The 16,976-nt window shown below is 41.5% G+C and overlaps 1 protein-coding gene across 10 annotated transcripts in view; it reads right to left on the reverse strand.

Annotated features, from left to right (window-relative positions):
• MCF2L (MCF.2 cell line derived transforming sequence like) overlaps positions 1-16,976 on the reverse strand; it is a 147,019-nt gene that overhangs the window by 93,416 nt on the left and 36,627 nt on the right. For 5 of the 10 annotated variants that reach the window (XM_032187535.1, XM_032187528.1, XM_032187507.1 and 2 more), the window contains exon 1: positions 5,811-7,035. The exons of the other annotated variants lie outside the window; for them this stretch is intronic. In XM_032187535.1, the coding sequence (XP_032043426.1) occupies positions 5,811-5,931 (121 nt within the window). In that variant the 5' untranslated portion in view covers positions 5,932-7,035. Of the gene's footprint in view, positions 1-5,810; positions 7,036-16,976 lie in introns of those variants that run through there. 10 annotated transcript variants of the gene reach the window in all.

Genomic DNA, 16,976 nt, shown 5'->3' on the forward strand with positions numbered 1-16,976 from the left:
GGACAAGGAGAAAACCATAGGCAGAGGTTTAGGAGGTCCAAGGGGCAAGGGTACAATCTTGAGGAGTTCAGAGTCAGTGGATCAGCTGGAAGAGGAGTCTATCAGCAAGTTCTTGTATTGTCCCTAATGGCATGTGCATACGTGTGTGTGCATGTGTGTCTTTCACACTTTTTTGCTTACATCCCTAAATGCAATACCAAAATTAAAAGAAAAATTGGAAAGTTAAAAAGGGAGAGCTGATGCAGCTACCACAGAATTTATATTCCTTAAGCAGGAAGGAAAGCTTTCCAAAGAAATTACAACTTTTTTTATCTTTTCTACAAGTTTACAAGACACTTTCTTAGAGTATTTCATTAATTTATAGGACAAAAATTGCCATGTATAAATAGCATATGACCTACTAACACAATGACTATTTTGCATCATTTTTTCTTGGTGGATTCATCACCAGGAGGAATGTGGACTACATCAGTGTCCCAAAGCCTACATATTCCTTCATCATTATATGCACAATTAGAAAAGTACAATCTATTAGCCTACAAATCGAGTAAGGCACCAAGAATTTTAAAATATTAACTTTTATAACATCATAATTTATAATATTATACTTTTTTTGTTATTTAAAAAAGAATTCAAATAGCTTTTTCACACAAGGAACAGGAAACAATAAGATTCAGAGATCTTACATGGGATTATTCTCTAGAAATTGGCTGATAACGTCATCCAGTCTAAATATTTGTAGTTACTATTACAGCATGCATCTTACTGTGATTGTAAATTCCACCCCTTGAACCATGCATTTCCTTATAAAGATTTTAAATTAAGAAAAAACTGAAATTCAAAAATGCAAGAAAAAAGATAAAAAATGAGGCTGGGGTCCCTCAGTTTTATGGGACAAGTCAATACAGACACCCGAGTGGAGGAAGATAAACATTTTACCAATGTTGCTGAATTGGTATGTCTGAAACTACAACAATCTCTTTATCTGAAAACATACATTGAGCTGATTCCGGCAGCATAAACTGCCCTACAAAAGTTTGAGATGACTTCTGAGGGAAGAAGCAGATCTCTTTTGATGGACATACTGCTTGGGAACTTTTCTGACTTTGGAAGGATGTCAGCTGTGACAATGTTTTTGCTGATGTGCTGACTTTTCACTGGGTAATTTGGCTGAGCCCAATAAATCATTTCACTCAAGAATTCCACAGAAATTAAATGGTAACAAGTTTTGGGGGGTGCTATTTGAGAGGACAGAGTTCTACAAGAAGTTTACATGAAAATTGAGATCATAAATTAAATTGGACTTGCTTTGGAAAAGGGGATTTAAAATTTAAGCACTAAAAAACTTTACCAACAATGTGGACAAAATTCATTTTCAGGAATTAACGATCTAGCAAAATTTATACTGGTAACTCTTGAAATGCATATGCTTTTCTGGCACATACAAAACACGTAGTTCAAGATGCTTCCAAGAACACAGATCCCAGTCACACACCTTACACACACCCCTGACTTGGCAGGCTGCACAGCCTGTTGACATTTAGAAGATCTAGGTGATTTTATAAAGTTAACCCAACTTACCCTGTGCCACATAATCCAACCAGGAACACCATTCGGAGAAAAAATAATAGCTCCTCATTTCTGCTAGAGAAATTCCTCTCTGATTCATCACAAGAGAAGAGCGTCAGAGAAGTAAAGTGTCCACCTTCCTCTTCTTCTGCTCAGAGCAAACCACCCCCAGAAAGTAAGAGCTTTCATATTAACTGAACTTTGTTCTATAAATGCAGCAGGTGGCCCAAGATGACTTTACAAATATATTTTCCTCCAGTAGCGCCATTGCACCTGTAATTACCTCTTTAATTATAGTGCTCTCCTCTTATGTCCCCACCCCGACTATTTGCAGACTGCTGGTATACCCAGTGTCTGATACAGTATATCCAGGCTGTAGGCTCAAGCCCTAAGCATATTTTCACTCATGTTAGGCTTGAAGAAGGCAAAGCAAAACTGTCTTTCAGTACAACATTCATAACACCATCTGGAAAGAGTTGTATTGAATTGCTTCCTAGTTTTAATATTTCTGTACACCTTATCACTTCTCCTCTGGGTTCACTCAAGTCTCTTCTCCAGCTGTTTGCTGGACAAAGTACAAGGGCATTTCCAGCAGGTAATGGAAGATTCAAACATGTGAACTCCACATCTCAAATAAATCCTTTTTCCACACATTTACCCAGCCAGCAAATGAAGGTGTGAACACAGCAACAGCAAACACAGCCTTACAAACCTGGGCCTATCTGGCATGGGGACTAACAGTAATAAAGCTGTAGTGGCAGACTTTAACACTGACCCGAAATCTCAGTGTTTACACAGGTTCCAGGCACGCTTTGGCTGCGTTGAAGCCTTCAGGTACCAAAGTATGCCTGCCCCCCACTCTACTCATATATTGTCTGGCATATCTTCAACATGACATTTCCAGCTTCTGTGCTTTATGCTATCCTGCCTGTAAACTACACACCACATGCTCTTCCCACACCAGGAAGACCAACATCCAACAGAAATATTCATATGACTCTAGAAAGTGCTAAACCACACATCTCCATCCCCTCAGCTGACACAGAAGACGCAAGAATGTTCTTCCCCTAGACTCCTCTTTGTGATTTGTGGTGGATTAACTGGGTTTTCTCTGACTCTTTAACTACACAAGTCTATCAGTATTAGAAACTTGGGTTATGGCACTGCCTCGCTGCACCTTGTCACAGAACATCTTCGGAGTGGATTGGAAGGATCCCGGGACACGGGGACCTTGTCTCTTCTTTCATTCATGGAGCATACAGGATGTCTCCAGAGATAACCTCCATCCATGCTAACCACAGCACAGACTGAAGGTGGATGTCTCTGGAGTCCCCACTCGGCAGACTTGTTTTACACCTCTTGGCTCAAGCTGGCCTAGTGTTCCTGATCACTTAGAGAAAGAGCAAGAACATGAACGGTCTGAGAGGATGCTCTGGTAGCACCACGCCACGAAGTCCACCTCAGTGGGCCCTGGCAGACCCTGGAACACCTCCCCTCCTGAGGGGTGACAGGTGTCCCCACAGGAGACTGCTCGAAGCCGTGTGTTTCCAGGGCTCAGGTCCTCCGTGAACCCTACAACCGTTGTCCCACCCTCCTGCAGAAGATGTTCAGTCAGGGAGGGATGCCGAGAGCATGATACCCTCCTGTCTAATGTTGAGTCCCGGCCATATGAGCCTGGGCCCTGCCTGCGGAGGCACTATATGGTGCTCAGTCCCAAATCTCTGTGGTCCAGGAGCAAGTATCACTGGAGCGAGGGCTCAGCCAAGGCAGGGGGATAAAGGCAGTACAGCCAGCCTGGGGAAAGAGACACCTGCAGAGAGCAGCAGACTGAGGTTTAGGCCAAGGAGGATGGACGCAAACCTCCATGAGCTGCAAGTATATAAAGTTGTCTTTGTTAAAATTAAAGCAGAGACAGATCTGGTGAAGAATAAAGACACTGGAAGCCAGCACGGCTTCCCTCATGAAGGTAAATAAGGTCACAATCTATGAACCAGGACATTTACAGTTCATATAAAGAATTCTCTCTACCTTATTTTTTTAACATGGGGGTAGAAGGCTGAAGTAGCAGGGAGCAAAGCTACTCTCAGCAGTTTCCAGAGATGATAATAAGAAAACACAGCCCTGCAAGACACGGGTCAACAGGACTGAGCAGCTTAATTTTGTCACAAGAAAAGAGAAGCATGTATCATGGGATTCACAGACTTACATTTACTTCGGAAATAAATGCTTGCCAAAATTTTAACTTCACCCAGCACACCTACCTATAGAACTGCTCCCAGGCTGCAGGACCCCTCCTTTTCCAGTCTAAAACCTTGATCTACATTTGGTGTACCTTTGGGTCTGAAACTGCCACTGAAGGCTAATTAAAATCTGCCACCAGGAAGGCAGGAAGACTCTTATCAGTGCAAAAGGCCATAAAATGGCTTTGACCAAAACAATGGACTAATTCTTACTGTATATGTGAAGTTAACATTAGAACCATCTAATTGCTTTTCTACTGTCAACATAAAATGGGTAACAGGAAGGAGAGGAAACAGAGTTTTTGCATACTTGAAGACTTCAAAAAGAAGACTGCAGCACAATCAAAAGGAGCTTTGGAATAATCATACAGATGGGTGGGAGAGAAGAGTGTTTCTTCCCACAGAAACGTTCAGTTTTCTGACTGCACACGTCTATATATAGAGAAAGGAACCTCTAAGTAAGAGGCGATTGTACAGCGTTACAAGGTTTGCATTAGGGATCTGAGGCTGAAAAAAGTAGGCTAAAATGAGAATTATTTTTTTTATAACATTATGGCATGTTCAATATATTAAACCCATGCAGTTAAAGCTTTGTCTATGCTTGAGATTAACACATTCACAAATGGCCAGCAATGACCACGTTTATTGCTACATTTTGAATCTGACTACAGTGTGATTATGAGCATGTGATGGTCGAATCCTAAATAGAGATAAGGCTAAAATTTGATGAGGTCTTGTTTTGCTCTGGTTTGTAACACTGCATCCCATGCATTTAAAATATGGCTGATTGTTTCCCATGAAGAATTGTTACTAGCAATATTATAATTACTAGCAATTAACATAAAACCTTTTTCTGGTCTGACCTGAATGGGATTAATTGTTAAAACTTGATGATTTAAAAGCTGGCACTCGTAAAGGTACAAAATCTTGGCCTTAAGAATGCCCAGGCAGGAAAGGTGAAATCTCTGCATTTCAGAAGTCACCAAAAACTCAGTGAGCACAGCACAAAAGAAGATGTGAGCAAAAAGAACCACCATAGAGGCATTTTCTCTTCCTATTTTTTTTTCCAAGGATAAGTGTCAACATGAGGGAAAGGAATATTTGAAAGCCTTGAAAAATGTATACTTACTATAGAGGTTGCTAAGCTTATTTTTACTTCAATTTCATATGCTCTAAATTAGTTTAAAACAAGCAGGAAAATCTTTTTTTTTTTTTTTTTTATTTAATCTGTAATAGGTCACTGTGCATACAAAATATAAAACCAAGAAAGGTTCCATTAATTATTGAAAAATCTGCTTCAGCTTATCTCTGCCAGTCAGGGCTAACCTATCTTAGGGGAAAAAATTAAATATTTAGCTTTACTAAACACAAATATTATGTAATTTTCGCTTATACTAATATATGATTATAGCACATACTGTATGAAACAAGACTTCAGGATTGACTAAATGGTTGTAAGTCCCAAAATGGTTGTAAGTCCCAAAAACACCACACTCAAAGATCAGAGGCTTCCTGAGCTTTTGAGTACAGTTAAAGCATTTTTGGGGGTGTAGTTACTTTTTTTTTTAAGAGTGGAGCACTCAGTGAAGTTCTTATAGCGTATTGAAGTTGGTGTAAAGCATTCAAATCTGTGTTTGTTAGGCACTATCACACCTGGAACTGCAAGGACCAACAAAACTGCATGCACATATAACGTTTTTCTCCTGTAAGTACTAGTGACAGAGATTAATCACTACCCATGAGTAATAACTAATATGGATAAAAATTTATATTTTCTTAACAATAACAAATGCTGGATCCCTACATGAGCATGCTTTGAGAAAAAAGCAACAACAACAACAAAATAGTTCCTGCAAGAACCATCAGAGTTGTAAAAATCAGCAAGTCCAGCACTAGGCTACTTACTGCTCATAGGCACCTCACATGATGCTTAAATTTTAGTGCAAATATTCTATGCATACGCAAATCACAATATACAATCACTTGTAAAAGCCACCTCACCAGAGCATATTTGGCGTGTGTTATTTCGTGACTGCCTTCTACCATGAAGGAGCTGGCCAAATCTTGGTAGGATCCTAAAGTGACTCTCATGCCCATCCTTTAAAAACCGGCGTTGTGACATGGATGCGTCTTCTTGTGTCTTCACCGAGTTAGACACCAAAGGAAGAAAAAAAGCACCTCTTCAGAATTACGCTCTTCTGACACAATGTGAGGCACTCTGATTTTGTTTTAAAATGTCAGTGGAACACGAGATTTCTTTGTCAGATTCAAACACTAACAAAAAAAAAGGATAAAAAAAAAAAGACTCAGATTTAAAGAACTGGAAGTAGGTGCAGTTCAGTTATTTGGATCATATGTGCTCTTCCTCAGAAACCCATACCTGTTTTTACTACAAAGAAAATTGAAGAATCAGTTGTACTTAATGAACAGAAAATGCCAAGACGTTTTTTTCACAAAGCTGCAAGATCTTCTCAGTCTCTGGCAAACGTCATGCAGCAGATAGATAGGACACCTTGCTACAGCTTGCAGCCTGTTTTCTTGTCCCTGGTGCCACTACTGTGAATAAAGGAGGCACAGCTCACATAAACAGCTGGATTACCAGAGGAAACTTTCAAAAAGAGGACAGAACTGTCTGTTTTTCAATGTTTCATCCCAAACAGCAGCTGTTTCCGCTGAGGAAAAGCCCCCTCAGAGCATCTAGCCCGTCAGCTCGCTCCAGCCGTGTGCTGCTCTCCAAAGCCACTTCTCATCCCAAGTAGCTGGCCCTACTGCCGAGGTCTTCACAGCCTTCTCATTACTGAGAGGGGAGGTCCAGTAGCTGCACAGAGACAGATGAGGTTTTAGTGAAGAAAGGCAGCTGAAAGTCTTTTGCAGAAATCCACGTTTTGCTCACAAGTTCACAAATCAGCACTCAGATGGGCAGAAATCTCATGCTGGGACTTGCTGCACTTCCTAGTCCTGTGTCTGAAGCGTCCCGTATCCCTCAGTGGCCTCCACCGTGTTTTATGCCAGCAAATTAAAAGCAAATACCATTGGCAATATGATGCTGTTAATTAGAAACTCCTCTTCTGTTCATTTACCCTGAGTCAGACTCTCGTCATCAAGCTCCTCTTCCTCTCCCCGAATTTGCTCAGAGGTGAGCCTTAAAGGCTGGACCCGATGATGTTAAGAGATCTTCTCCCACCTGAGTGATTCTGTGAGATGTGAGCCCCTCAAAGGCCGAGCCTGTCTCCGGAATCTGCAGGCAGAAAGGTCTCACAAGAAAAGCTTGAATCTTCCTGGGAGTTAACAAACAACTAATAGGAAGGAAGGGAGGGGAAATGAATCCCAGGCTTTCTGAAAACACATCAGGAAACCCTACACTGTCTGTTCCCCCTGTCTCTTTCAATGCAGGAGAGAGGAAATTGATAATACTGCTTTACTTGGCAGTCACATTTTCCTCTCAATTCTGTTTAACTATGTCCTGTATGGCTCCAGGCCTACCACAACCCCGTCCATACCATTATGCACATCAAACTGAAGAAGCGTTCTGAAATCAGATTCCCAACTATCATTATTCTGAAAGCAAATTAGAACAGGCAACCTTTACTTAAGTCACATGGAAGTAAATATTAATTAACTTATAAAACACTAGTCTGAATGCACCTGGCTAGCAGGGGATAAAATGCTTGACTCTTGATATGAAATCATAGGTGAATGTGTCATTCTTGAAATGTGATGATCAAGAGAGGTAGACAAGTAAATAAGAATTAATGCATTTCATGCAAATGTCACTCGTGTTCCAAATTCACTATAATAAGCAGATGGACCACTGCATAATGCAGCTGTGCTACTTATCCTAGATCAAAGGCCTGCCAAGCTTATTTAAGTAACAGGAGAATTAAAAGGAAGGAAGGAAGAAAGGAGGGGAACATCCCAGTGGTGGAAAACCACCGTGATGCACACCACCACTGTATTACACGTTCAGTGTTCATGCAAAAGAGGGTGGCAGTGAAATAGGTGCGGCACCAATATGAGGCAAAATCCCACATTTTATGGGGTTGCTCTTCGCCTGGGGGCACAGTGAGACAGATGCAGTGAAACAATGATCCCTGCAGAGACACCACCACAACGTGCTCCTTGCTGCTGAGCTTCTGAGGGGAGGTGGTGGATGTGGCTGGTCCTCCTGTCCAGCAGGCTACTCTTTCTTCGAGTTTTTGGGACACAGCAGCCTCTGGATGGCAGGAATTGGTCCAAATGTTGACTGGAAGGTGGGTGAGACTGCACATTACCTTCCAGCAGCTGAGCCACCAGCTAGAAAAGTGACTGTCCTGGTGGTGTGCCGTGATGCCAGTGGCACGCGGTGGCCATCTCAGCAACAATTCGTGCAGAGGGTTATTAAAACGAAGCAAAAAGACGCTGTCCTCGCTTTCCTCGTGTACCTAAAGCACACGGAAGATTGATGACTTGAGTTGTAAAGTTGTTAAGTACACACAATCCAACTGAAAGCTCCCCATTAGCTACATCCCCCTCCGTAAAACAAGCTTTTAATCTTCTTTCGAGCACTCAAATTTGTGCCTAGAAGCAACGAAATTAATCACAACAATGGCTGCGGCGGCGCGCAATCAGGAGGAAACAGATGGTGTAATGCAGCGTTTTCCAAACAGCCACAGCCTCTATCTCCAGGAAAATAATCAGAATATTTTCCCTTGCTGTTGGCATTGCTGTAACAAAAGCTCGTATTATATGTGTTTCTTCTCTGCTCTGTACAGCATCAGCAAACTGCTTAGCACCTTCAGGACGGTAGGATTCTTTGAGTACTACGTGACTGCACCTCTCTCTTCTTTCACATCACGTAAACAGTAGCATTTGATGGGCAACACCTCTGTGAACATCTTTAAATGACCACAGAGAGCTTGATGGAGTCAACAGGATCCTGGCAAAGAAACAGCTCTCGTTTTTCCCAAGCTCCATCTCCATGTCTGTTTCTGGTTGCAGGTGCAGTGCTGCACATTGGCAGTAGAAGCAGCCACACTGAATTACATCTCTATGTATACTCTCTCCAGTTCTTCCTGGGAACTGTCACAATATTTTTGTTAATAAATTAACCTCAAGTTTTCCTGGGGATCATAAATTTAAGCTGCCATCACTTTGATCACTGCCAGATTCTTGTTGTTCCTTTCATCTTTTTGTTTGTACAGGAGCCTTATCTTCAGGGAACATCTCAAATGCCCTAATGTGATTTTCCCCCGGATCCCAACAAGTATTTACAGACCCTTCCTTACATCCTGGCATGAAGTGCCAAGCTCTGAAATGGTCATGTTAGAGGACCAAGTATCCCTCCTAGCAGTACAGTGCAGGAGGCTCTGGGAGCAGAATCAACACCGCATTAGGACACAAATTTATGTTCCTGTGTTTCTTCTGCTCCTTAACACAAGTTAATCTTCAGGCCTGCTGATAAGCCACTGCCACCAGTGTTTTTCCATTTTTCCTTAAGTTTAAATCTCATTTTTCAGGGAAAAAAATGAGCTAGAAACCGTGGTGCCTCCTACACCTTGTACTTCAAGATCCCACCGTGCATACACCGTGCAGGAGTCCATCTATGAGATCTATATGTGTAATTTGTCCTGTCCTTTGTCCCTTGAGTCCCTGCAGGAAGCAGGTTCTGCAGAGAAACTTCACGATCAGCAGTGCCATCACATCCCACTGCAATCATGGGATAAGATAATAATGCAGAGGACTGCAAGAGAGATCTTGCATGAAGAACAAAAAGACTGTAAAAAATGTATGGGGAATTTGCACCTAAAGTGTATACATGGAGGTCTGAAATCACTGTTTCTTGGAAAAGTTTCTAAAAAACAAATACAAGGGCACATACAAGCTAACCCTGAATCCTTTAAAAAAGGAGCAAGCACCATGCATATCTCTCAGTATCAGTGCATTTGCAATAATAGCGGAAATTAAATGAGGGGGAAAAAAAGCACACCACAAAAGAGATCTGCTGTCCAGGTTTTTCTGCTTAAACATGCTCCATTAGTTGTCCCTGCACACAAATGATACTTGTGTTGTTGAAAACTGTAGTACAAACAAAAATCTAAATTGGACTCATGCTACATTATTGAACAAAATGATTGCTTTGCGCACATTAAAAAGATAACAGAGAAATTACTTCTAATCTGAAATGTAACCTGCTTTATACAGTTGAACACCCTTACACTGTAACAAGGGAATACTGATTGTTATGATGCTCAGTTCTGAGCTTTCTCATAGCCATACTTAAATGTTAAATTATGGCAAGTATTTTGCTTGTGTTGATTTTTTAAATTAAAAACAAGTTTATAAAAATTAATCCATGCCAGAGGCTAGCCACTAGGCTAAAATAGTGAAGTGTCAGCCAGAGGCTGATTTTAAGCAAGAAAGAAATGGTAGCTGAGACTTCAGAGAGACAGAACTTGATAGTTTTACATCCATAAATTCTACAGGGCTCTTGTAAAGGGAAGATGTTGAGAGAAAACTTGCCCGAAAACCTGAGAAGTAAGTCATTACTCCACAATGCCAAGGAGATTGAAATACAAGAAATGACTCTTCCTTTTTCGATGGGGATGAGATTAATATCAAGTTCAGGTACATCTTTTGCCTATTTTTATACCTGTTAGAATTCAATAAGTGCTCTTATATTTCACTTTTAGACTTGTCTACCAGAATACTGTTTCTAAGAGAAAGCTTAAATAGGGCTCCTGTAACGTAATCTAGAGAATCTGTGAAGTGAAATCACATTTAATAAAATACCATGACAGACAAGTAGAAGCTGAACTGGAAAGAAAACTCAGAAATAGGTATTAATCAAAATATATCCAAGCAAACGTGAAAGCTATTTTAAACTCAGCATCTCCCAAAACCACAGATAGTGATAAACTTTCCCAATATTTTGACATTAACTTATTAAAGGTTAAGAGGTAAAAGAATTACTTGGTTTCACAAGAAATCTATAGGGAGAGCTTTAATTAAGTTACATGGGCTTATTAGATTAGATTTCCAAGCTTAATCCTAACTGAACGTGTCTGCTCAGACACAAACCATGATTGTACCAAGCCTCAGCATCAGATGAATATAAGTCAATCGGGGCTGAGAAAAATGGACAGCCTGCATTCTATTTATACTTGCACATTATGCTGCTGAACTGCAGCTGCCAGTCTTTCCTCAAAGCAATCTCTCAAAAAAGTTGATATATATAGTTGTTACCATAAAATAAATCCTAAAATCAATGAGGATCATTTTGTATCTTAAATATAAAACAAGAAACAAAAACAACCTTCAGGGCATAAAATGAGGGTTTCAACGTTCTGGAAGTGTTAATATTACATTGTAAAGAAAACTACAGAGACAGGTGAAGAAGAGGAACCCATTCAGGTTGGGATGCTCCTGCAAAGCATTTCTAGAATTTCATTTCATTGTTTTGATTAACTTCGTAAAATTAATCCTATGCTTGATAAAGCCCCATGCTTTCACCCACCTCTCCCAAGTCCATCCTGCACCCAGTCTCCTGTTGCTGAGGCTGCGAGTACAGTACAAGGCAAGAGGACAAAGAAACTGATGAGAGATCAAGAAGCCCATGATAGCACTACACAGCTTTGATGCCTGCAAACCATAGAGCCATGGGCAAAGGGCCACTACTGATATAAACCAGGTAAAACAATGGCTGAGAAAATAAATGGCTTAAAATGGTCAGTAAGATATAGCTTTATTGGCAATGTCCTGTAAAGATACAACAGTTTGAGGCATGTTGGCCACTCCCAGCACGCAGACCCTGGGACACTGCGGTCATTCCCATCATGTGCCAACTACATCTGTATAAATAATTACTGAACTAGGGGGGAGAGGGTAAGTAGTTACCTTCAATATACAGTCAGTTGTGCCACTGGAAGCTTTGTTCAAAAACTACCTGCATCTGTGTATATATGTGTGTATATACATATACATATATATGTATATATGCATATATATATACATATATATATATACACATAATATATATATACACATATATATACACATAAATGAATAATAAACACAGTCAACAACGTTGGCTGGCCCTCCATGACACCGCTCTGTGCAGAACTGGCTGGGGACAGAAAGCCAAACCTTGATGTTAAAATAATTTTTGTTTAAGATTACAAGATCTTGAATTGTTTTCAAAAGAATGAGTTTGAGCTCAAAAGCTGTATCTTTTAACAACTACAAACAGCAAGCACACAGTACTTACTCACTGGGTTGATTTCCAGCAGAAGCAGTAAGAGAGGGAAAGGAGGAGTTTGTATGAGTTTATGCCACAGCCAGGTACGGCTCCTCTTCCCAGTCTGGTCTGCCACATTGGAGATTAGTGATCAGCTCACCAAAAAAACTTTCAGGACACTGCAAAACTGGATGGGTTAGATGGGTGATTTTCAGGTCTTTTCCTGGAGACAACACCTTGGACAACAACAAAATGCAGAATATGGTATCGGCTGCTGTTGGATCAATGTATCTATAGTCCCTAGCAGTGGTGGACCCTGGCTACAGCTTATATTCATTGATTCATAGAATCATTAAAGTTGGAAAAGCCCTCCAAGATCACCTGGTCCCACCATCCTCTACCACCAGTATCACCAACTAAACCATGTCCCCAAGCACCAGGCCCAACCTCTCCTTGCACACCCCCAGGGACGGTGACTCCACCACCTCCCTGGGCAACCCAGTGCCTGGCTGCTCTTTCTGAGCAGAAATGTCTCCTCATTGCCAACCTGAACCTCCCCTGGTGCAACCTGAGGCCATTCCCTCTGGTCCTATCACTGGTTACCTGTGAGAAGAGGCCGACCCCAGCTCCCCACACCTTCCTCTCAGGTAGCTGCAGGGAGCAATGAGGTTTCCCCTCAGCCTCCTCTTCTCCAGACCAAACACCCCCAGTTCCCTCAGCCGCTCCTCACAGCACTTGTGCTCCAGGCCCTTCACCAGCTTTGTAGCCCTTCTCTGGACACATTCCAGGGCCTCGATGTCCTTCTTGTAGTGAGGGGCCCAAAGCTGAACACAGTACTTGAGGTGCGGCCTCACCAGAGCAGAGTGCAGGAGGACTATCACCTCCCTTGTCATGTTGGCTGGACTATTCCTGATACAAGCCAGGATGTTGTTGGCCTTCTTGGACACCTGGGCACACTGCCAGCTCATGTTGAGGTGAGCACTGACCAACACCCCCAGATCCTTTTCCTCTGCACAGCTTTCCAGCCATTCTGCCCCAACATCATCCCACTGGCCTCTGCCCATTGACCCATCCTGTCCACGTCCCTCTGCAGGGCCTTCCTACCCTCCGGCAGATCAACACTTCCCCCAGCTTGGTGTCATCTGCAAACTTACTAAGGGTGCACTCAATTCCCTCATCCAAATCATCAGTAAAGACATTAAAGAGTATAATAAAGAGGATAAATCTCAAAAATCAAATGCATGCAGTAAAAAACGAATACTGTGCACCTACACAAGCAGCTGACATCATCTTGCCATAGCACCACAGGCCAGAAGCACCCTTTGAGCTTACTGTCTCTGCTACTGTGGTTTCCTTCTCAAAAGTGTTCGCTGCTGCCATGCGTTTCAGACCCAAGTGATCCTGCACTCGGTTCTCACCTCTTCCCTGTAAGACTTTAATTCTTTTCCACGTTTCACAGTCCTCCCTTTTTAGTCTCTTCATGAACAGTTAATTAATAAAGTGAAAGAGTTTTCAGTTGAGTAGCTGCTTTGAAATTCTTCTGCATGCACCGTTACACTGATTACAAATTTATATGGCAGTAATCCACTTGGCACAAAAGAAACACTGCTATTAATACTCCACAAGGCTGGCATGCAGCTAGACGTAATACCTTTTAGAGATGTTTCAGATATGCTATAAAAATCCTGAGGCTGTAAGAACTAATGCCATTTTTCTCCAGCCACTGTTGTGATGCAGCACAGGGGGGTTTCTTCTGCAACTTTCTGAAGTGCCATGGGGATGAAAAAGTGATGTATCACACAAGTGCTTGGAGAAAGAAGGAGATTTTCATAATATTAATGAACACAAAGAATTCATTAACTGCTTATTTTGATGATCACTCATGTAGGATTCCAGCTAAATGGGATTTTCCCGATGTACAGATAAAGAAATTTAATTGAACTGGGATGAAGGGAGTTGTTACTGGTGGGACGGCTGCCAGTTTACTAAACACGGTCCAAGTTTTAGCCAGTTCAGAGTCAGTTTTCCTCATTCTGGCCTCATCAGCTGGCCAGTTCTAATGGACGTTTTAATTATATAGTCACAATTAAAGACATTGAAGCAAACAGATCTAAACACAGAGTAAGGGAGCGACCAAGGGTTTTTAGACCATCTGGAACTACCAATCCCTAGGACAAGTCTACGATTAAGTTTAAGAATGAAAAGCTCTTTGACAACTAAGAACCAACAGACAATTTCCTTCTGAAAACGTAAAACAAATGCTGTATGATATGCAGTTACTGTGGCTGTAATTCTTCGGAAGAATGAGAAGCACATTCCATCTATAGCATGTTATCTGCAAGCACCGACTGAATACAGCCACAGTCACACAGGCACTTTGTTGGGCCTAGCTCCGTGCTGCTGCCAAGGGGAGAATCCTGCTCTCAGGGTCTTCTTCCCCTTGCTTCCTTTGTGTTGGCATGTGTATTTCTGTAGCTGCAGTCTGAATCACACACAGAAATGTTCCAGGTAGGACAAGAAGGGCGGTGACACGTGATGTGGCTCTGGGTTAAAGAAGCCAATAACCCCAGCACAAATTGTGGCATGTGGAAATCTGCCGAAATCATAAATACCTAGTGATTTGCAGGTTGGGAAGATTTATCATCTTTATTTCCTCAAGTGAGTAGTAATTTCTTCTTGCAATCTGTCCCTCTATCTTTAGGGTTCTTCAGCTGAAAACCTGACATAATTTAATAAAATAGTATTACTGATTACTATTTATGGCTACACACTTAGAACCCATCCAAAGGCACAATGGGCAAATGTATTGTTGAAGTTACAGTCCCCAAATATATGATTACACCAAAATCTGTTGAAAGACATGGAAGATTTGGTAAATTAAATACGTTACGCAGAAATGGGCACTGATGAAATCACGGCTCCTCCTGACATGGCTTCACTGCATGAAAACACTGAGGGAAATAACACTGACGCTAAGGATAAAGAAAAAGTCAGGACATTTAAAAAAAAAATCATAGCTTGCATTAGAGCAAAAATATTTTCCTACATTTTCTCTCACATGAGTAAGGCCTACAAAGGGTACACCACAGGAATTTCCATAGTTGTAGAGCTGTATAACCAAAGGTCAATTCCAGTCAATATCCTCTTCCTCCCTCCCAGATTTTGGTCTTATTTGGATTCAGAGATTTTTTTTTCCAGACAATCTATATGATGCTTCAAACTTGTCAGGTAAAGGTAGCACTGTTTCTGCAGGTTTTGTTTGTTCCCATACAGAAGAAATATTACCCAGGCATTCTCTGCTTTTCATCAAGGATGTGTTTCCAACAGCTAAAGTGTGACAGCTACAACCATTACCTCATTGTTTCATCCTCAACTGACTCGATCAATCCTAGCTTGTCTAAGGAAGACAACCAAAAGCTGTAAGTGCAGCTACTCAGGAAGAGAAAGGAAGAATGCTTTTGCTAATAGACTGGTATTGGGGATGTGGTTTCAGAGATGAAGCAGTTGAGATCTTCGAGGAGTGTGATCTGCTCCTGAACACTGGCATCGCTTCCAGGGAACAATTTTGATCCTTCTCTCACCACTCCATCTGCCATGCTGTCCCTCTGCAATTAAACTGTGTGTGTTTTAGTCCCTTCACACATTCCCCACACACGCATCCCCTCCAAACTCAGGTGTTTCACTTGACTGTGTAGGAAACAGTTAGCAGGGTGTTAAACAATCAGCAGTGTAAGTCCGAACCCAAGGACACAGGTGTCTCAGGAAGCAGTCCTTTCATTGTGCAATCAAACAGAAATCACAGACTGGGTCACAGGAGCAATCTTTGATCAGATCTGTGATGTGTAGATGCCACTAGCACTGGGCTTCTCTATTAGTAATGCGCAGATCTGCATGGGATATCCTTTACCTTGTACCCTTAAATACAGGCAGCACATCCGGAAAATGTCATGCATACTGACCTTCCCCATCAGAAGAACACATGGGATTCCCAGACATATCCTGGGAGTCAGAAGCAGGTAGGAAAATGAAACAGAAAAGGTGTGCCAGATGCTGCAGTTCATGTTAAGGATCCACAATAACCAAACATTTTAGAACTTCGCAGCAGCTCATCAATCCAAATAAATCCACATCAAATCAAAGTTATAGCAGGAAAAAAGGATGCCATCAACCGCAGAAACTTGGCAGAATACAGGTTTAACTATAACATATATAACGCTTTATTAAACAGTGAATTATACCATACAAGATTTTTTGCATCAAACTCCACTTGTGGCGCACCCTGCTTTGCAGCTGGACTTTGCTGCTGTCCTGGATACTTACAACAATTCTCTGAACCATTTAATTCTCTTCAAACATTTAAAACCAATGTGTGAAAACTTGGTGCTTTGGTGAAAAGATTTGAACCAGCAGGAAAATGTGTACCACTGCCACCAAATGCTAGCAGCCAGCCAGGCAACAGGTCCCATGTGTGTGGCCCATGTACCAGAGGACTGAGGACACTCCTGGAGCATCATCTCCACCCTCAAAGGTGCTCAAGTCTCAGCTGGACAAGCCTGCGATAAGCAGATCTCCTTTGAGGAGGCAGTTGGACTAGATGACCTCCTGAAGTCCTTTCCAATCCAAATTATTCTATCATCACCTTGATTATTTAGCTCCCTTGTTGTCAGCCAGCTGCATTCACTGCTCGTGCTCTCCCCAGAGAAAAAGAGAACAATTTTCAGTGCTTAATATATATAACTTGTTCCAATTTCCCATTGAATTAATAATTTAGCAGAATCTTATCTTCCTCATTTTAGAGTTATGTGAAAAGGCAAAGTGGTAAAGTAAAGCATTAAATTATTCACAAGTTGTTCAGACACATAGGCAGAGAAATGGTAGATACATTATATATTTATCAGTTGTTAGAAAGCACAAAAACTATGAGCAACAAAAGACAGAAAAGTGGTCTTCAAATT

Source organism: Aythya fuligula, chromosome 1 (genome assembly GCF_009819795.1).
Source record: "Aythya fuligula isolate bAytFul2 chromosome 1, bAytFul2.pri, whole genome shotgun sequence".
Lineage (NCBI taxonomy): Eukaryota > Metazoa > Chordata > Aves > Anseriformes > Anatidae > Aythya > Aythya fuligula.